The sequence below is a fragment of the Aspergillus chevalieri genome, chromosome 2 (genome assembly GCF_016861735.1).
Source record: "Aspergillus chevalieri M1 DNA, chromosome 2, nearly complete sequence".
Lineage (NCBI taxonomy): Eukaryota > Fungi > Ascomycota > Eurotiomycetes > Eurotiales > Aspergillaceae > Aspergillus > Aspergillus chevalieri.
Window position 1 is genome coordinate 2,343,224 of NC_057363.1, and position 20,359 is coordinate 2,363,582.

General features: G+C 50.0%; 10 protein-coding genes across 10 annotated transcripts; 6 read left to right on the forward strand and 4 right to left on the reverse strand.

The window, feature by feature from the left end:
• Window positions 1-672: 672 nt before the first annotated feature.
• On the reverse strand, window positions 673-1,437 carry RLP24 (ribosomal eL24 family protein; the record flags this gene model as incomplete). Its single annotated transcript, XM_043285156.1, has 4 exons — window positions 673-1,174; window positions 1,243-1,283; window positions 1,356-1,377; window positions 1,433-1,437. 4 exons carry the CDS (start codon window positions 1,435-1,437, stop codon window positions 673-675), a joined length of 570 nt encoding a protein of 189 aa, XP_043133876.1.
• Window positions 1,438-1,670: 233 nt separating this feature from the next.
• pam18 (putative mitochondrial DnaJ chaperone (Tim14)) lies at window positions 1,671-2,174 on the forward strand (the record flags this gene model as incomplete). Its single annotated transcript, XM_043285157.1, has 4 exons — window positions 1,671-1,721; window positions 1,783-1,856; window positions 1,920-1,973; window positions 2,036-2,174. 4 exons carry the CDS (start codon window positions 1,671-1,673, stop codon window positions 2,172-2,174), a joined length of 318 nt encoding a protein of 105 aa, XP_043133877.1.
• Window positions 2,175-3,256: 1,082 nt separating this feature from the next.
• Window positions 3,257-6,347, forward strand: atrR (transcription factor atrR; the record flags this gene model as incomplete). Its single annotated transcript, XM_043285158.1, has 7 exons — window positions 3,257-3,451; window positions 3,534-3,661; window positions 3,734-4,134; window positions 4,197-4,693; window positions 4,755-4,930; window positions 4,984-5,547; window positions 5,597-6,347. The coding sequence occupies 7 exons, from the start codon at window positions 3,257-3,259 to the stop codon at window positions 6,345-6,347; spliced, it is 2,712 nt and encodes a 903-aa protein (XP_043133878.1).
• A 703-nt stretch (window positions 6,348-7,050) lies between these two features.
• Window positions 7,051-9,765, forward strand: AFG3 (ATP-dependent metallopeptidase FtsH/Yme1/Tma family protein; the record flags this gene model as incomplete). Its single annotated transcript, XM_043285159.1, has 2 exons — window positions 7,051-8,923; window positions 8,981-9,765. The coding sequence occupies 2 exons, from the start codon at window positions 7,051-7,053 to the stop codon at window positions 9,763-9,765; spliced, it is 2,658 nt and encodes an 885-aa protein (XP_043133879.1).
• A 622-nt stretch (window positions 9,766-10,387) lies between these two features.
• Window positions 10,388-11,556, reverse strand: ACHE_20816A (DUF1295 domain protein; the record flags this gene model as incomplete). The annotated part of the gene is made up of 2 exons (XM_043285160.1): window positions 10,388-11,128; window positions 11,191-11,556. 2 exons carry the CDS (start codon window positions 11,554-11,556, stop codon window positions 10,388-10,390), a joined length of 1,107 nt encoding a protein of 368 aa, XP_043133880.1.
• Window positions 11,557-11,841: 285 nt separating this feature from the next.
• On the forward strand, window positions 11,842-14,042 carry TOP3 (DNA topoisomerase 3; the record flags this gene model as incomplete). Its single annotated transcript, XM_043285161.1, has 7 exons — window positions 11,842-11,925; window positions 11,983-12,183; window positions 12,239-12,417; window positions 12,468-12,637; window positions 12,691-13,013; window positions 13,066-13,202; window positions 13,250-14,042. 7 exons carry the CDS (start codon window positions 11,842-11,844, stop codon window positions 14,040-14,042), a joined length of 1,887 nt encoding a protein of 628 aa, XP_043133881.1.
• A 189-nt stretch (window positions 14,043-14,231) lies between these two features.
• On the reverse strand, window positions 14,232-16,556 carry ACHE_20818A (uncharacterized protein; the record flags this gene model as incomplete). Its single annotated transcript, XM_043285162.1, has 1 exon — window positions 14,232-16,556. The coding sequence occupies one exon, from the start codon at window positions 16,554-16,556 to the stop codon at window positions 14,232-14,234; it is 2,325 nt and encodes a 774-aa protein (XP_043133882.1).
• Window positions 16,557-17,352: 796 nt separating this feature from the next.
• On the forward strand, window positions 17,353-18,300 carry ACHE_20819S (uncharacterized protein; the record flags this gene model as incomplete). The annotated part of the gene is made up of 1 exon (XM_043285164.1): window positions 17,353-18,300. One exon carries the CDS (start codon window positions 17,353-17,355, stop codon window positions 18,298-18,300), a length of 948 nt encoding a protein of 315 aa, XP_043133883.1.
• Window positions 18,301-18,345: 45 nt separating this feature from the next.
• Window positions 18,346-18,924, reverse strand: arp1 (scytalone dehydratase arp1; the record flags this gene model as incomplete). Its single annotated transcript, XM_043285165.1, has 3 exons — window positions 18,346-18,747; window positions 18,795-18,850; window positions 18,897-18,924. 3 exons carry the CDS (start codon window positions 18,922-18,924, stop codon window positions 18,346-18,348), a joined length of 486 nt encoding a protein of 161 aa, XP_043133884.1.
• A 292-nt stretch (window positions 18,925-19,216) lies between these two features.
• arp2 (hydroxynaphthalene reductase arp2) lies at window positions 19,217-20,071 on the forward strand (the record flags this gene model as incomplete). The annotated part of the gene is made up of 2 exons (XM_043285166.1): window positions 19,217-19,973; window positions 20,034-20,071. 2 exons carry the CDS (start codon window positions 19,217-19,219, stop codon window positions 20,069-20,071), a joined length of 795 nt encoding a protein of 264 aa, XP_043133885.1.
• Between the last annotated feature and the right edge of the window lie 288 nt (window positions 20,072-20,359).

Sequence of the window (20,359 nt, forward strand, 5' to 3'; positions counted from 1 at the left end):
GGACCCTGCATCCATGCTCGAGTCTGATTTTGCTGTTTTCGAGGGTATCTTAACCGTGTTTGTCGCCGTAGTATGAAGGCTGCTGCCGTCCACAAGATTATAAATCCCAGTATGCGCGTTGCCATCTTGTTTAGAGCCATAGCCATTGGTAATACCGTTTGCCAGGTCAAGACTTCCCGAGATAACAGCCGTTATGCCAATGGTGTTGGTCAGGCGTCTGACGTAGTTTTCTCGAGGGTCGTTGGGCTGGAGGGTGAGGATCGTACTCCATAGGGAGAGGGTGACCACGAGGCCAATGAAGGGGAAGAACATGTTTTTCTGCTTGTTATCTGATGCTGTGTTTGGTGGTGATGAGACGATGAAGATTCGGTATGGATGGTGGTGGTGGTGGCTGGATGTGGAGGAAATGAAAGGGAAGATGAAGAGAAGAGAAAAAAGAAGAGAAAAAAGGCGAAGACGAAAGTGAATAAATAGGCGCTACTCGAACAGTGAATGCTCGATGGCCAAGTCAAAGAGTGCAAACGTGCAACATATTTGTATCCCAAACCCAATGCATTACTTTTTAAGGAATCTAGATAAATGAAAGACAACCGAACTCCTCATAAGCTCCAATCGTATCTGAAAAGAGGGAAACGAGAAAAGCAGAAACGAAGCTCAACGAAAAGTAGCGCTTTAATCGACATCCATCTCCTCCTGAGTAGTACCGTCCACCAATAATCTGGTCTTCTTCTGCTGTCTGGGCCTCTCCTCGCCATGCAATCTGGCCATCTTGGTCGACTCGGCGGCCAGAGGCTGACCCTCTTCTCTCTCCCGGAGCTCCTTGCGAATGAGGTGCTCGCCCTCGGCCACCACCTTGCGGTCTTCCTCGCGCTTGCGGTCCCGAGCCAGCTTTCCTGCCAGGCGGCGCTTGGTGAACTGCTGCTCTCTGCGTTGGCGGATCTCCTCGACTCTCTCCATAGCCTTGACGGTAGCGTTGACGAGGTTGCGGTCGTACTTGACCGGGGCGTTTCTCTTCTTGGCGAACTGCGACAGGACGAGCGACGAGTCGACAATCATTTCCTTGCCGCGAGTGGCACGGTGAGTCTTGGTCCACTTGAGCTTGCGCGGCTGGCGCTTCATCTTGAAATTCTTATGGCATTTCGAGCGGCAGAATCGAAACTGACGAGAGTCGTTCCTGTTATCGTTAGACTTGTCCTCAACTTCTTCTTCATTTCAGTTCCCCTCTCAACGGAAGCGACGTACCGGACGAATGTAATACCCTTGCTAGGGTAGGTTGGCCGTGACTGTTATACCGCAATTCCTCCGTTAGCAATGCCGCCCAAGAAAGAACCATCCCATGCAACCCGGTCACTTACGCAGAAATGGCACGTCTCAACCCTGCGACAATTAGCAAGCAAATTCTTCCAGCGCAGGAAAATAGGATAGAACAAACCTCATTGTGCACGATGTTTTATGTACAGAAGGTAGATAGTTGAAGGTAGGAAAGAAACATTCGAAATCATCAACTGAAACTTTTGCGGAGCGGCTGGCGCTAAACCCGATTGGGAGCTTGCGGCGGCGGTCCGATTTTTATCTCGACTTCCGCCGGCTTAGTTTGTCCCTCGTCCGCCGCGCTGAGCAAGATTACGTTCTCTATTTCTACTCTCTATCGTCTGAACAGCGTTTCTACAATGGCCTCCACACTTGTAATGGGACTAGGTGTCGCTACGGCCGCCTTCTTGGTAAGAGAACATAGGCCACTTCGGAGCCTCCATCGGAACTGACTGACCCCTCCGTTTACAGGGTCGTGCTGGTCTTGTCGCCTACCGTCGCTCTAAGGGAGGTGTGGGTGCTGCAGGCAAGGCATTCTACAAGGGGTGGGTTCCTCAAGGGTCCAGCGTTGGATATACCGTGTTAAACCTCGGCTGACTGGAATAAAGTGGATTTGAGCCCCGGATGAATCGTCGCGAAGCCTCTTTGATTCTCGAACTTCCGTATGTTTTATGACGATTTCCTACACTATTAACAATGAACATCCGGTCTAACCTCTGTGTAGAGAGCGCACCCTGAACAAGGACAAGGTCCGCAAGAAGCACCGTCAGCTCATGCTGCTCAACCACCCGGATCGCGGCGGCAGTCCTTACCTGGCTACGAAGATCAACGAAGCGAAGGAGTTCCTCGACAAACACACTTAGTCGACCCGTACCATGTGATCGAAACCCGGACACACGAGCACCACGGAGTCTCGCTCCGTCAAGTCAGGGGAAATGTTGGATGCAATGACCCGACAGACGGTAGCTGATACGTACCTCTGGGGCTGATACCTGGGTATCGACGATTGTAACAAGAGCTATTTCTTGTTTGGGTGCATAGCGAGGCGTTGGTTGGATTTTTAAAGATGGGACATCACCCGGATGCACTCCTGTATGGGAGTGCTTGTATTATTTTACCATTATATTATGTGTCTATATCCTGATGAGATCGCCACTCTTGATTTATATGAGAAACAATGATTTACCTTGTATTTTTACTGTTTTCTTTGCAATGATTGCCGGTCGTACTCGCACTCGTATTCGCATTCGCAAGGGGGTGCTGTCAGGTAGGAAGATGCGGTGATCTTATCACGGCATGCAGAGTCATCGTTCGAATCGCACGTGTATAGAGAGCAGTGACTGCAGAGCAGTCAAATCTGCTCGGGAATGTTGAAATCGAGTATCCGACTGCTGTCTTGCGTGGGTGAGTCTCTCATGTCCCTCGTCGGAGCTCGGGGACGACGGGCTCCGTTTAAAAGGCAGCATCCATTCTTTCAGTATCTCCGTCCGTCCATCTCTGATTGTTGAGACGGGAAACGGCTTATGATTCATTCCGAGCAGTCTCTGAGTTAACCTTGTTTGTTCTCGGACTAGAGAGATTATTATAAAAAAACATACCTTGGAGCATTCACGTGCCGTGGTTCTACGGTTGAGTAATCCTCTACTACTACGACGACGTCTCCATTTCGCCTCTCCCTGAGTTCTCGCCGTCGCTGGATCCGTCGTCGAATGATCCCGATTGTGGTCCTTGCGCGGCTCTACAACATCGACTGCTAGCAAAGAGATCTCTCACCTGTCACCCTTCCTTTTTACATCACTTTTTTATCCTGTCAGACGACCCCGCATTAACGTTCTGGAGACATTAGTACCCGCCACGCTCATACTTCCTACTCCACTTTGCGATTGGGAGCTACCGAAATTTCAGCGAGCAACGAAGACGATTCGGACAACGGTCGCTGTGAATAATGGAGGGTATGGGGGATGGTACTGAGGGGTTGGGCTTCGATATGCCCATGCTCATGAACCAGCAACCCCATCTTTTCGGCGCATATGGTCAGGATGGTTCGCCTGTGCAGTCCGTTCTCCCGACATTTCAGGACGAACCTTCGATGAGCACGGGAGAGGATCAGAATGATGCCAAAAGAAGGCGGATCGCAAGGGTGAGTATGCTCTTATTTCTTTCGCGATATATGGCTGTTAGACGTTGAGTTGAGACTAACGAATGGTTTGTCTTCGTTACAGGCTTGCGACATGTGCCGGAAGAAGAAGATCAAGTGCGACGGCAAGATGCCCAAGTGCTCACATTGCATCAACTACAAGACCGACTGCGTATTCACACAAGTGGAAAAGAAACGGAATCCGCCAAAAGGGTATGTCCAGAACGATCGATGACGAACGTGCGCGTTTTGCCTGCATAGCACTGACGCTTGATATTCGTATAGTGCCAAATACATCGAGGGATTAGAGAATCGATTAGGACGAATGGAGTCACTGCTACGACTTTCCGGTCTTTTATCACAGGATGACGGAGGAAAGACAGATCTTGGGACACTGGAGAAGCGTCTGGCAGACCGATCGTTTACCAACGGACTGAATGCCGCGAACGCCTCGTCATCGCAAAGTCAGAACATGGGCAACACCCCGAATGCGTCAGGCACTCAGACCCAGCCGAATACCGCACCTCAAAGCCACCAGCCGTCTCCTCGTATAGAAACCCATTCTATGAGCCCGCGCACAGCCGCCACATCCCCCGGATCGCAAAAGGACGAGACAGAAGTGGAGGCGCTGTCAGATATGATGTGTTCTTTGGTTACAAACAATTGCGGGGAGACTCGATATATTGGTAAGCCTTGTTTAGTTAGCGTCTGGGTCTAAGCAAGTGTAGGCTGATCGTTCTATGTCTAGGATCATCATCGGGATTTTCGATCTTTTCTCCCAAGGGTATTCAATGGGTCAACGAGAAGACAGGCGATACTTCGTTTCAAGACATGATTTCCTCTGCCTACGTTGATGACAATAAATGGATGTACTGGAAGCCCGAGGTTTTCAGTGATATCTTCGCTCGTCGTGTATTCAAACCGCTGCCGCCGAAAGAAGAAGCATTGTCATTATTTCGGGATTTCTTTGCGAACTTCAACTGCATGTTCCCGTTATATCATGAACCGACTTTTATGCATTTGGTTGAACGACAATACTCGCGAGATCCATACGAAGGTTCCGGCTGGTGGGCCAGTATCAATGTGGTCCTGGCTATTGCGCACAGGTTACGAGTTATGAGCAACTTGGTTCCTCAGGATGAGGATAAGAAAGCGTGGCTATATCTCAAAAATGCTATGGGTGTTCTGACAGAGCTGACCATGCGGAATACGGATCTTTTGAGTGTTCAGGCGCTGCTTGGAATGGTGAGATTCCTTTGGACATACCGCCACTGCTCCTTATTTGGGTATTCTAATATGAATACAGTCTCTTTTCCTTCAAGGAACACCGAACCCCCAGCCATCATTTTTCTTGGTCGCTGCAGCGATTCGTTTGTCTCACAGCATCGGTCTCCATAAACGGGGTTCTGGGTTTGGTCTGAACCCAGTTGAGGTGGAGCAGCGGAAGAGAGTGTTCTGGATCTCCTACATGCTTGATAAAGAGTAAGGCGACTATCTGTCATCCCCTTGATAAACAGCAGTTCTGACTTTTCCAGTATCTGCCTGCGCTCCGGTCGACCTCCCGTACAAGATGACGATGATATGAATGTCGAGCTTCCAAGCGAGGATCCTCCGGATAACATTGGTAATGTTCCATTGGCGGATGGAAAAGGGAAATTCAACTTATTCCGAACATTATGTCGATTCGCAACCATCGAAAGCCGCGTGTACAAACGGCTTTATTCCGCTAAAGCATCGAAGCAATCCGATGGAGAGCTTCTGAACACCATTGGTGATCTCGACAAGGAATTGGAAGAATGGAAAGACAATATCCCTGTCGACTTTAGACCGGAACACGAAATCAAGGCCGCTCATACGCCTTTGATCTTGCACGTCGTTGTCCTCCATTTCGCTTACTACAACTGCTTGACCACGATCCACCGGATGTCAGTTCACCATGGTTATTGGACGAGCCGTCTTTCGAATTACGCTATTCAGGGTCTCAATGCGAGGCCGTTGAACCCCAGGGTTTTCTTGTCTGCAGTTTTGTGTGTTACGGCTGCGAGGGCCTCGATTAACCTGATCAAGTATATCCCACAAGGGGACTTTGCTTGTGTTTGGTGAGTGCTCGTGGTAATGACATTCCATGGAACCCAACTAATTGATCAGGTTGATCCTCTACTATCCCGTCTCCGCATTGGTTACATTGTTCGCCAATATCCTCCAGAATCCAAATGACGCCCGAGCCCGTTCCGATGTGAAGCTGATGAATGTCGTCGTCAACTTCTTGTCCACGCTTGTATCGGATGAATCCAATGGAAGCATCAAGCGCATGCTTGGCCTATGCGGAGAGTTCGAGCGGATAGCTAAAGTAGTGCTCGATAAGGCCGAACGGGAATCTCATTCAAAGAAGAAGCGCAAGACAGCCCCAGACGACACCGGCCCAAGTCAACCCCAACAACGAAACGCTCCGCCGCCGCCGTCTTCTCGGAATCCCGCTAATGCACCGCTTACGACAGCACCGTCATCCTCGCCGCTCTTCTCTAATGAGGCCGTGCCTAATGGACAAACTAATGGGCGGTCTAATGGGCAAACTCCTTTCTCTCCTAGTACAGCAATGCCAACGGATACTGGTCTACCCGGTGACCTCCCCAGCAACGTCAACACCGTGCCCGGGTTAGGACATGACTTCCAAGAGATGCTGAGTCCCAACAATTTGGGAAATGTTGGGTTCGATCAACAGCCTTTCGGGGGAGCTGAAAATAATCCAATGACCTCGTTTCAACAACCGTTTGTTCCACAAGATCTGTGGCAGATGCCAATGACCATTGAGTGGGACTGGGCCGATATGTCGAGCAATTTCCCGGTATTCGACTCGGGAATGGACTCCAATGGCCCACCGCCCCCGAATGAATCTTAATTATGAGACATGAATGATAAACTAATGATTGGGACAAACATCTCGTAACATTGCGCAAACTAGGTTTCCTTGTTGGAATGGAGTTAGCGGAGTTAAGAAAGGCGCTTATGTTTTTCGATGATTTTCTCGCTGGGACTTGAGACTGTAGGATACGAGGCGCATCTGTTCTATCTCTATACTCTATCAACCACTCCACTTCGTGAAGATAAGTCTTGGGTAAATAATATTGATTTTGCTATGGCATGTCCGAGGCCGAATTCACGTCTGACGGGCAGGCAAGATGTTAATTACCACAAAAGTGCTTTAGATCTACCCTGTATACCATATAATAATGACGTCTCAATTCAATCCCATCTCTACTTCTTTTCTCATTAAAAATCAGTAAAACGTCCATTGCCTTCGTTGCGTTTCTGGGACTCTAAACCAGAGGGATGACTCAGCCGGCGGCGGAACCGCGAAAAATCCCGGCCGACGTGAAGGCGTCACTCCGAATCCGATTTGATTAACGGCGACAGACCACCAGCAGCTCTCTCCACGAGCTTCAGTCGTGCACCTTTTCCTCTTGTCTCCTTCAATTTCTTTCACTGGGATACCTACGGGGCTTGATTATATCTATCACTATCAAACTAGTCGTCCTAATTGTCCCCGCACAAGCCAAGCCGTTTCCCACGAACGCCCATCCGGGCTCACCTTCCCTCTCATCATGGCCACTTCAATACTCCGGCGGCCAGGCAATCTTGCCCGATACTCGAGAACCGCAGCAGAATGCATCCCTCGTGCACGCCCAATCCTCACATACACCCGCCAATCGAGACTATCAGCTCTCATCACCGCGCACCGGAACACAAGATGCTATACCACCGGAGGCCCCGGAGGGCCACCACGTAACGACCAGAACGGACAAAACAACCCCGGGAGAAAGCCCGAGAACGGAGGTGACCCGAATCGGGATAACAAAGGGCCCGAGGAGCCTCCGTCGAAACTGAGCAAGGAAGAGCAGGAGGGGCTGGATAAGCTGATATCGAATCTGAAGGAGGGGGTGCCGCCGTCGCAGCACCAGTTGCTGGATGATATTCGGACGGTGTTGATGAGTGAGGGGTTACCGGAGGAGGTGAGGGATTATATTGCGGAGCATGTTCGGTCTGGGCGGGTGCCGTCGCTTATGGATTATGTGAAGTTCACGCGTTATGTGTCGAAGAATATGAAGACTTATGCGGCGAAGATGGAAGAGTTGGAGAGGAAACGAGAGCAAGGCTTGAAACCGGAGGAGGCCGAGGAGCAGCAGAAGAAGGAGAAGGAGCAGGAGGGAGAGCAGCAACAGCAGAAGCAGCAGAAGGGTAAGGATCAATGGAATAAGCCGCCAAACTTCAGGGTCCTTGAGTTCCGATTCGATCCCGTTACGACTTTGATTAGCACGATGTTGGCATATTATGTCTACCAGAGCTTCTTCCCCGGTGAAGGCAGAAAGGAGATCACATGGCAGGAGTTCAGGGCGAATTTCTTCGACAAGGGTCTTGTGGAAAAGTTGACCGTCATCAATGGTGCTCGTGTCCGGGTTGATCTCCATCGCGATGCTGTGGCCAACGTCTACCCCGACTCCCCAGCAAGCGAGCAATCCTTCCATTACTACTTCACCATCGGATCGGTTGAGAGTTTCGAGCGCAGACTGGATGAAGCTCAGAACGAATTGGGTATTGCCAGCATAGAGCGGGTTCCCGTCGCCTACCAGGATGAAGTTTCTTGGCTTGCAACCGTTGCATCTTTCGGTCCTACCCTTTTGCTGATCGGTACTTTCTTCTGGTTGTCGAGACGTGCTGGTAGTGGAGGTGGACAGAGTGGAATCTTTGGTATTGGGAAGAGCCGTGCTAAGCGCTTCAACCATGAGACGGATATCAAGACCAAGTTCTCGGATGTGGCTGGTATGGACGAGGCAAAGGTTGAGATTATGGAATTCGTCAGCTTCCTTAAGCAGCCGGAGAGGTTCCAGAAGCTGGGTGCTAAGATCCCCCGTGGTGCTATCCTCTCTGGTCCTCCTGGTACTGGTAAAACGCTGCTGGCCAAGGCGACCGCTGGTGAATCTGGTGTCCCGTTCTTCAGTGTCAGCGGTTCGGAATTCGTTGAGATGTTCGTCGGTGTTGGTCCCTCTCGTGTCCGTGACCTTTTCGCCAACGCGCGGAAGAACACGCCCTGCATCATCTTCATTGATGAAATCGATGCCATCGGCAAGTCGAGAGCCAAGCAGGCTTTTGGCGGCGGCAACGACGAGCGTGAGAGTACTCTCAATCAGATCCTTACTGAAATGGACGGTTTCAACACTTCCGACCAGGTTGTTGTCCTGGCTGGTACCAACCGACCGGACGTTCTTGATAAGGCTTTGATGCGTCCTGGCCGTTTTGACAGACACATCTCTATTGACAGGCCGACTATGGATGGCCGCAAGCAGATCTTCCGCGTTCACTTGAGCAAGATCGTTACCAGTGAGGACATGGAATACTTGTGTGGTAGATTGGCGGCTTTGACTCCGGGCTTTGCTGGTGCTGATATTGGAAACTGTGTTAACGAGGCAGCCCTTGTTGGTATGTTACCGCCCTATTCTGATTTCTTTTCAAAAGCATAGTGCTAACCCTTCCTAGCGGCTCGTGAAAACGCCGACAAGGTGGTCATGAAGCACTTCGAGCAGGCTATCGAGCGTGTCATCGGCGGTCTGGAGAAGAAGTCCGTCGTGCTCTCACCCGAGGAGAAGCGCACCGTCGCATACCACGAGGCCGGACACGCCATCTGTGGCTGGTACTTCCGCCACGCCGATCCTCTCCTCAAGGTCTCCATCATCCCCCGAGGCCAAGGTGCTTTGGGATATGCTCAATACCTGCCAGCCGGCGGAGATACCTACCTTCTCAATGTCAACCAACTCATGGACCGCATGGCCATGACCCTGGGCGGCCGTGTCAGCGAAGAACTCCACTTCGACACCGTCACCAGCGGCGCCAGCGACGACTTCAACAAGGTCACCCGCATGGCAACCGCCATGGTAACAAAATTCGGCATGTCCCCCAAGCTCCGCTACATCCACTACGAAGAAGACCAGCAGCAATTCCAGAAGCCCTTCTCCGAGGAAACAGCCAAGGATATCGACATGGAAGTCCGCCGCATCGTCGAAGAAGCCTACAAGAAGTGTCACAACATGCTCGTCGAGAAGAAGAAGGAAGTCGGTATGGTTGCGGAGGAACTTCTCTCCAAGGAGGTTCTTTCGCGTGATGATCTTATCCGCCTCTTGGGTCCCAGACCTTGGCCTGAGACGGGTGAGTTCGCGAAGTACTTCGATGGACGCACCGTGCAGCCACCAGAGTCTCCGCAGATGCCGACGGAGGAGCTTGAAGGGAAAGATGGGAGAGACCAGACTCCTCTTCCGCCATCATGAATGAAATACGTATGAGTTTGAGATATCACTTGGGCTTTTTTCTGTGTTGTATTTATTTGAGACGGTGCATTTCCTTCTTTCGATCCTCTTTTCTCTTATTTTATCTACCCTTTTATGTCCTCTCCTGTTGATTTCCTGGCCATGTCATAAATATTAGATTCCTCTTTTTTTTTCTACCTTCCTTTTGGCATCGTTCCTTCTCCCCTCCGATTCCCGTCTTCATTTCCGTTCCTCTTTATCTTATCACCCTCGGCTCCGATTGCTATTTTGTTTGCCTATGTGGGCATTGTCATGTATTCTATTGTATAGTAGGCAGTTATTCTCAAAAATATTGAATGATTGAATGATATACTTTGTTATTGCTTCTGGGTGATATGGGTGGCTGGCTTTGGTGACCAGGGATAGCATTGGTTCTGCCGCGTAAATAGATAGCTAGTGTCGATAAAGAGTTGAAGATCACATATTTGCAAAAAGCATTCAGATCAAATTGACACGTAATATATAAAGTACCTGAACAGAAGACTACGTATTCAAAATATATAACCCGAACCAAAAGTAACGAATATCCAAAAAGACAGAACCAAAATACTCAACATTTAACGCATAACCCATAACCGCACGCTTACTTACTCTTCCTCTCATCAACAGCAACGCCCTCACTCGCCTGCTCTGTCTTCTTATTACGAGCCTTCTTGCTACTACCCTTGTACCTAGGCTCAACCGAGAACCGCGGAATAAACCGTCCCACACGAGCCTGGTATTCACTGTACTCGGGATACTTGCTCGCGCTAATCGACTCGGTAAGAGAAGTGCTACCCTGGAAGATCAGCAGGTAGCCCAAGACACCAAGACCAGTCCACTGGAGGTAGCTCTCGGTGCGGTAGGCGCTCCACAGATACATTGTAAGCCAAACAGCCTGTTCAGCGGCGAAGTTGGGGTGACGAGACAGGGACCAGAGACCGGAGACGACGAATCCGCGCTCCAGATCCTCCGGGGTGAACTGGCTCTTGTAGGGTTCCGGGATGCGCGCGTTCTTGTGGTACTCGTGCTTGGCCTGGTGGAAGTTCCATTGCTGCTGGTCGGCGAAGTACTCGATGATGATGAGTGAGAAGGCGACGCGGGAGAAGATCAGGTCGGGGAGTTCGAAGACCTGCGCATCTGGCAGTTGCGACAGGATAACGAAGTTGTAGGTTGGGGTTGTGATGAAGAGGAGGAGCAGGGATTGGGCGAGGGAGATGAAGACAATGTTAAAGATGAAGAAGAGGAAGCGGTTGTTGATCTTGGACTGGATGATTTCCCAGCGGTAGTCTTGGGAGCCAATCTTGTAGCCACCTTTGCGCCAGTAGTTGAAGGTCAAGCGGAACTGCGCGGGTCAGTAACAATGGCAGGTAAAGATAGTAGGGTGGTATGAAAAAGTGAACTGACACTCCAGATCATGGAAACAACAGCAATCGTATCCAAGCTCAGCGTGCGCACCCCCGCCATACGCGCCCAAACCGCATAATGCACATTGTAGACAGCTGGCAAGAGACTCCAGCATCGGTCGACTTGCGAATAGTTCCGGTTAATTTCCGACCAGACAAGGAAGGCGCCAGAGAGAGCAAGACAGAAAGCCAGCGCTGTGATAAAGGGGTTTGTGGCGAGGTAGATCTCCTTCAGGGCGACCACATCTCTGCCCGCTTCTTGCAGCGCCGTCGGGAGTGATGTCAGTTGCGAGAGGAATGGGAGAACCGTTTGATCGAAGGACGCGCAGTCCACTGCTGACTGAACTTCGGGTAGAGGTAGCGACATAGTGATGGGGTTGGACGCTGCAGACAGGTGTTCGTGGGCGAACAGAATGGGAGGTGGGTTGTTTTGTTATGCGAAGATCGCGCACTTGCCGGATTGGGAAAGGAGCTTGGAATATATGTGCCTCATGGATGAGGTGTCAATATATTCAGGCCCCAAGGCCCCAAGGCATCAACATCGCGCACGCGTTTATCCGCGAAGAACCGTCCTTGCCTCCGCCAGCAAAGAACAGACGGTTATGGATATTATCAGGCTTTGCTGAATGCGCCCTGATGGGACTCTTTCATAATGTCACGAATCCTATGTGTGGCCGAAAAGCCAGCCATTGCAAAGGCCGTGGCTCAACATCTGTCCGGAGGATCCTTTCAAACAGTAAGTATAAGACCCCATATAAAGGAACTTGATAGGCATCTTGTACTAACACAATAGGTCTCGATTCGCGGAAGTCCATATGTTAAGAATTATCTCTTTGACTTCAACTTCGGGAACCCTTGGGGCACCTGTTCGGTTACCATGACCAGCGTTATCGGTCACTTGACAGCCCTCGACTTTGAAAGTAACTATAGGGGATGGACATCCTGTCCGCCTGGGGCGCTGTTTGAGGCTCCAGTACAAGAGTCTGTGGCCCATGTACGTAACGTTGCTGTGGTGTTTGGCATCAGACCGGCCACTAACCTCTGTCCAGGATAAGAAAGCAGTCGCACGAAACATCGCGGAACAGGCTGCGCGATCCAAAGCCCTGTTTATCTGGACCGACTGTGATAGAGAAGGAGAGCATATCGGCACAGAAGTCCGGAAAGAGGCACGGCGAGGGAATGCACGAATTCTGGTCAAGCGGGCGAAATTCAGTAATACTGAAAGGGCGTGAGTGGTAATGCCATAGATTGCTCAGATATGTGCTGACAAGCTTTCAGTCACGTCCTACAGGCTGCTCGGGCATTGATTGAGCTTGATGAACTTCAAGCCAACGCTGTAGCTGCGAGAATCGAATTGGATTTGCGAATTGGGGCCGCATTTACGCGTCTACAAACCCTACAGCTGCAGAACCTCTCACCAATCCTAGCAGAACAACCCATTAGTTATGGTGAGTGACTTGAAACCTTGGGTCTACTCAGAATTTTTCCTGACGGTTCCCAGGATCCTGCCAATTCCCCACACTAGGCTTCGTCGTCGACCGCTACTTACGAGTGAAGAACTTCAAACGGGAGAAATTCTGGGGCATCAAAGTAATGTACACCCGAGACGATGTCAAAGTCAATTTTCTCTGGAGACGGGTCCATCTATTCGACAGAGCCGCCGTGACAATCATGCTCGAACGGTGTCTGGCAGTAAAGAAGGCCAAGGTCGTCAAGGTGAACCAGAAGCCTACCAGCAAATGGAGGCCTTTGCCATTGACGACGGTGGATTTGCAAATGATGGGAAGTCGATATCTGCGTATGGACAGTCAGAAAATCATGAAGGTACATCACTGTTCCTAGGTACTTGACATTTGTTGATGCTGACATTCTCAAGATCGCAGAGGGTCTTTACACGAAAGGTTTCATCAGCTATCCGCGTACAGAAACAGACCAGTTCGACAAGGCCATTGATCTGAAGAAGCTCGTTGAGAAGCAATTCCCCGATAATAACTGGGGCCAATATGCACGAGAGTACGTCTCCCATCTACAAAGTTGAAAACAATTACTGACTCCTTTAGCCTCATCAACGGCAAATTTAGAACTCCCCGCTCAGGCCGCCACAACGACCGTGCTCATCCCCCAATCCATCCGGTCTGCTGGGTCGCACCATCGGCGCTTCCCACCGCAGACGATCGAAAAGTCTACGAGTTCGTCGTCCGGCGGTTCCTTGCCTGCTGCTCTGAAGACGCTAAGGGCCAAAGCACGGAGATCGAAATCCAGTACGGCGACGAGTTCTTCCACGCCAACGGGCTGACCGTCTTGGAAAGAAACTATCTGGATGTATACGTGTACGATAAATGGGAGAGCAGCCAGCAGCTGCCGAAATTCGAACCAGGGGAGATGTTTGAGCCCACGGAGGCCAAGATCTTTGATGGAAAGACGTCGCCTCCGAATTATTTGACTGAACCTGAACTTATTGGTCTTATGGATGCGAATGGTATCGGCACCGATGCTACCATGGCCGAGCACATTGCTAAGATCAAGGACCGGCAATACGTCGCAACACGGAATCGAGGATCAGGTCGGAGTTCGGTGCAGGAACTCATCCCGACGCAGCTGGGTGTCGCGTTGGTTGAGGGATATGATAATGTCGTGACTGGATTGCCGGATAGTCCTTCGTTGAGTAAACCGTTTCTGCGTAAGGAGATGGAACTGCGCATGCGAGAGATTTGTGCGGGAACCAAGACACGGCAACAGGTTGTCTTTGAGAGTCTCGATATGTATCGGGAGGTGTTTATCCATACGCAGAGACGGATCAATATGCTCAAGGATGCTTGTCGGAAGTATCTAATAGAGGGTGCGATGTCGTGATTTACCATGCATGGAGGAGTTGAGTTCCCCAGTGATACCCCAGGTCGAATTATTGGTATTGTCATTTCCAGAAACTCATTTGTTCTATTGCGACTTGACATACATAACAGAACAATCAGCAAGCAATGGCAAACAAAACACCACACACATTCACACACGCACACGCACATGTAAAAGAAAAAGAAAAATTTAAGAGGCCCATCTCGAGGACTGTAGACCCGTACTTTTCCTTGGGCCTGGGCTGGTTGGCGCCGATTTAGGAGCCCATTTTGAGGAACCGAGCCTCGAGTTGTTCTTAGCATTCCGTGATGCTGGAGATGCTTCTGACACCGAGGCCCATCTCGATGACCTCAGACCCTGGCTTCTAGGAGTGGAGGGCGCTGGTTTTGACTGTTCCCCCGCCCATCGTAATGACTCCAGTCCACTGTTCTTTGGAGCTGGAGATGCTAGAGCTGGCTCGCTGCTAGGTGTTGCAGCCCAGCGGGATGATTCCAAGTCGGACTTCCTTTCTGGGGCGGGGGACTCTTTCTTGTTGTTTTCCCTCTCTTGCGAGACGACAGGGGTGCAGGTATCTGCCTGTGTTTCCTTGATCTCCTCCTTCCTTTCCCCCTGAATTCCCCCGACGACGTTGTTATTAGGGACCTTGACGCCCATGGACGCAAGCATCTTCTCAACGTCATCTCCCGCATCAAGCCGGAGTTGGACTCCAAGTTTCTTCATGCACTCGAGGAGGTGGGCATAATTATTCTTGTTACTCCTCTCGAGTCGGTCAAGTCTGGCTGTATGTTCAGCCATAGGGTAGACCTGCTCTGCAAGCCACTGTGTTTCAGACTTGAATCGCTCAACGTGGTTCTTGAAGGTTTTGGCAAGTTCCTCCAGACTGATGTTCTTAGCATCCGTGGCATAGCTAAAGAACTTGCCATCGTGGACGATGCGCTTCCGGATCCGATTGATCTCGGCATCGTGGTGAGCGACTTTTTGTAGGTTGCTTTCGGCTATGACCAGCCGACTTGTAAGATGCTGATTGGCCTCTTCGAGGTTGTGAATAATCGCAACGAGACCATCAACATTGTTAGTACTTCCCTCCTTAGTCGGATCCAAGGTGCAATTCGTAGCAATCAACTGCTCAAGAGCAGCGACGCGTTCGTCCATACTCTGGAAGCTGGCGTTAAGAGCCTGGATGTCCATCTCGGATACTTCGTTAGAGCTCGAGAGGATGACTTGGTTAATGTTAGCTTCCAGAGCTTCCTGTTTCTCCCTAAACCTGTTAAGCTCTCTAAAGGTGGCTTCCACGTCAAAAGGCACCAAACTAGTAGCCAGTTGGATGGACAGCACACGTTCCACAAAATCTTCAAGCAGCTGAGAGGTGCAGTTACTGGATGCTATAACCGGCTGTATACTACCCTGTAATTCGTCGAAATCTGTGGTCAATCCTTGAATCAACCGCTCGATATCAGCGTAGTTGGGATGTGTCAAAGGGAAAGTAGAAGAGACTTGGGAGGAAGACTCATTGACGCTTTTTATACCCGAGTGGCAGGCAACAGTACCGTACTCTTCGCGCTCTGCTTGTTGTACCAGAATGCTGGCAATGTCCCTCTGAACCTCAATTATACCATCGATACTAGAAATTAGATCGTAAAGGTGCGTGGTCGAAATTTTGTTGTAATCGTCGATCAATCTCGAGCAGGCGACTGATGCGTTGACTTGTTCCATTTGACTTGACAGTTCGTTGTAGACATTTTCGATAATATCCTGAATTGCTTCGTATCCAGGCTGAATGCGCTCCCTTATGCTGTTTAAGACGTCCGCAATTTCTCCCATGTTCGCCTTGAGGGATGCGATGTCATCGGTAATGTTTGACGTGATGTTCGACATAAAACCGTTTAAGATGCTGACAAGTTCATCACGGGATAAGGAGTTTGGCGACGACAAGCGATCCTGGAGCAGTGTCTGGACAATAGTTGCAAGGGAATCACTGGAGTTGTTATTCGGAGTTGTATCCACAGTTGTTTTGTTATTCTCCTTCCAAATAAAGAATAGAAACGAGAACCCAAGAAACGCCAACGCAAGACCCTCCCAAACCGCTTTTACCACTCCATTATGCGAGTCCAATCGCGGATGAAGACATTTTCTCAAATGTATACCAATAACATGCGGATCGAATTCCCCATCACTGCCAACAGCGCCAGTAGGAGCCCAACACGGGGATATATTGGTCACATTTCGACTGACCATGTACTCGTCCATGACGCGCTTGATAATATCATCGATATCGATTTCAGGTGGAAAAAGAGTATGTCCATTGATCCGGGTGTCGTGACGCTCCTGTAAAATCTCGGGGAAAATAATAGGATGCATTTCCTGGAGAGTGTAGACGGCGCCGGTGAGCTGAAAAGAACTGACGGCTCGCTCGAGGAACGATCGTGAAGGGCTGATATTGGTGAAGGGGACACGGTGATACATGCCCCAGAGGTTGGAGGTGAGGAAAACGACGGTTAGGATAGTTAAATCCATCTTGGAGTTGTTGATCTTGATGTGATCCTGTCGATGGCCTGTTGCTTTCAAGAGCCTGAGACATCATATATAGTTATACTTAGAATAAAATTTGAGAATATACTTGAGTACATCTGGCAAGATACCATGATGAAAGGCATAACATCCGGGGGTCTTTGATACAAACAGGGACAAGGACTACAAAGAGAAATCAATTATTTGAGCACAATAGAGCTATATGGCAACCTACGCATAAAAAACTCGAGACAAAGGCCGGATGTTGAAATAAAGGACAACGAAGGAGGTCGACACGAACGAGAACAAAAAGCAAAAATGGAATCAAAACGGACAAGGGCTGAATGAATCACGTGGAATTCCTCTACGGTCTGACTATAAAGGATTCAAAGAGAAGATTTGTTCTGATTGATACAGGCAGAATGAAGGAATATCCTGGCCTATTATAAAGTCTTAATCTGTCTGGGATGGGCCTGGGGAGCTAGGGCATCCTTTGAGCAAACCAGCGACAGAATCTGGCACTATCATAATCATGAATGGGGGAGTGGTTTCACAATGCGATTCTGTACTCCATATCTCTCAATTTTAGTTGTATTAGCTTCTGGAAGCTATTTCCAGACAGTATGTATCAGCCTATCCTATATAGCGAACACTCTTGAATCGGAATGCTCACAGGAATCCAGGGATATACTACCATCAATAACCACTGGAATGCCTAGACCGCACTCAGTATATAACAAACAAGTAGAGTATTAACCCATTAAATCACGACGCCAATCCAATTGCATCCGTGACCACCGCCATGTTCCTCCGCACCCTCACCTTCCTTGCCCTCCTCACTTGGGCCCTCGCCGCGTCCGTGCTGACACTCTACCAATTCCCCAACAAAGGCGCCTTCATCGATAACCTCGTCATCCGAAAAAATGGCCATATACTTCTCACGCGAATCGACTTTCCCCAAGTCTGGTCCGTCGACCCATTTACCAAAATCGGAACTGTCGTGCACGATTTCAGCTACGGCAACTCTACCATAACCAGCTGCTTTGGCATTGCCGAGGTACACCCTGAATCAGACATCTTCGCCGTGGTGACCGGTAGCTTCGACGCGACTAGTTTCTCGTCGATCCCAGGGTCGTTTGAGATATGGAAGCTGGATGTCAGCGGACGTGAACCGGCGGTGTCTCCGTTGGTGGCTATTCCTGAAGCGAAGGCATTGAGTGCTGTGATTAAATACGGGGATCTACTCCTGATTGCGGATAGTCCAGACGGCGCAATATGGCGCGTTAACCTCCGCACGAACGAATATGCCAAAGCCATCGAGCACGAATCGATGTTGCCCGCACCGAACGCGCCGCCGATGGGGGTCAACGGTATCCGGGTTCAAAACGGCTTTTTGTACTACGCAAGTACTACGAGAGAGGAGTTCCGACGGGTAGCTATCAATGCGCACGGAGAAGCTATAGGGCCGTTCGAGATAATCGCCAGCGGTACCGCTCTGGATAATTTTGATCTGGATGTGGATGGTACAGCGTACATGGCCACGAACGCGGAGAACTCAATTACCAAGATCTCACCAAATGGGAAGGTTGAAACTATTGCTGGAGGTAAGTCGTCGAGGGAATTGCCAGGGCCGACATCCTGTGTCCTGAAGGGGAAGAAGCTCTATGTCGGTACAAACGGGGGTATCACTGCGCCGGTTGATGGTATGTTTACGGAGCAAGGGAAGGTTGCAACTATTCAGCTTCCTTAGGTACTGTCGTCTAATTTTAGACAAATAAGAAGAATGATAAAGAAATCACTGCGTCGCCTTAAAAACATCATCAAACCGGTCCTCATTGAACCTCACCGTCGGTTTCAAGCCCGCAAACTTCCACACCCCATCTACCTTCCGGTAGTAATGCTCATTCGTCGCATGCGAATGCCCCTTAAGCTTCACCTCACTCAACCCAGGATCAGTATAGACCAGGTGCGCCGCTCGCAGCTGGTGGTGGCCAATGACAAAGTCATCCGAAATCTTCTCCCAAACAGTGGCACCCAGTAGATGTTGCGTCTTAATTGTCGGGTCGCCAAGGAAGTCGGGGCTGGATACCATCTGGAGGTACTCCTCAGCAGGCATGGGGTCCCATTTTCGGAGGCCGATTTGGGTATAGTCGACGGTGAGGTTCGGGGCGACGATACCGCGGAGACGGTCCCAGTCCTGGATAATTAGCGACAACTCTGCCATATGAATCAAGAGTTCCTTACTTTGGAGTCATAGCTGTCAGCCCAGTCGAAGACGACCTTTTGCAGGTCCAGGAAATCTAGACAATTAGCGGTGAAACGTATACTTCTGTGGTGTAAACTCACCGTGAAATTCGACTTGAGTCTTCGCCATGATGGGATGAAGCAGAAAGGCAAAGAGAAAATAAAAAATTAGCATATTGATAGCGGAGTAAACGTAGCCGTCAGCGGTGCTTAAATATAAACATTCCAAGCGTATCTGCATGCGGTCAGATCTATTATTACCGCTTTCGGAATCGTGTCGTATCTGAGAACAGGCACTGAGACAATACATTCTTGTTTGGTATTTCGCTTTCGGTACAGTATATCTATATAAGGCTCGTAAATCCCTACAGAGAAGCAAGACATTGACACATCTACATTCCTACACCTACCTGCACTTCACAATGGTTGCCCTCACTCCCCAGACCTTCACCGGCAAAGTCGCCCTCGTCACCGGCGGTGGCCGTGGCATTGGCGCCGGAATCGCAACGGAGCTCGCCCATCGAGGTGCCCAAGTCGCCATCAACTACGCCCACAGCCGCGACTCTGCCCAGAAAGTGGTCGACACCATCGCCGCAACAGGCGCACAAGCAGCCGCCTTCCAAGCGGACCTGACCAAGCTCGAGGAAATCGAAAGCCTCTTTAAGCAGGTCACCGCTCATTTCGGTCGTCTGGATATCGTCGTCTCCAACTCTGGCCGCGAGTCCTTCATGCCGCTGCCCGAGACAACCCTTGAGGCCTTCAACGATGTCTTCGACCTCAACACCCGCGCACAGTTCTTTGTCGCCAAGAACGCCTACGACTACATTTCCCCTGGTGGCCGTGTGATTCTCATGTCGTCTATCGCCGCCGGTGTGGGTGTCCCCGGACACGCACTGTATGCAGGAAGCAAGGCGGCGGTTGAGGGATTTACGCGCTGCTTTGCGGCAGACTTTGGAAAGAAGAAATGCACAGTCAACACGATTGCTCCTGCGGGGGTAAAAAGTGACATGTGGTTGCAGAATTCGTGGCGTTATGCCCCTGGCTGCGACAAGGGGTCATCGTTGGATGATATCGAGACTGCCCTTGCTAATGGAAGTCCGCTGAGCCGGTGTGGAGTACCGGAGGACATTGGCCGCGTGGTTTGCCTGCTGGCCAGTCCTGAGGGTGAATGGATCAATGGTGAGTTTTTTTGCATTTCTACTATCTTGTAGGTGCACCATGCTAATGTGAGTCATGTAGGGCAAATTATTCCGGTTAATGGTGGAGCGAACATCTAAGGGAGAATGTCATCTGCATTGGCATGTTGTTATAGTCTCTGGAATGATATTAATACATAGGGTTGACATAATTGACGTATAATCATCCTGAACAAGCAACGTACAGTGCACTATGCAATTGAGCATTCATCCACGTACTCTGTAGAATTGATTCCAAATACCTAGAACAGTGTCTCAGAATTTGTCTCAGTAGATGCAGCTTGTATGCCAGTTTCAGCTGACGTTCTCGACGCGGTCTACACTCAACAATTCCATTGGATTCTACCATGCCCATTGGAAAAAAAAAAA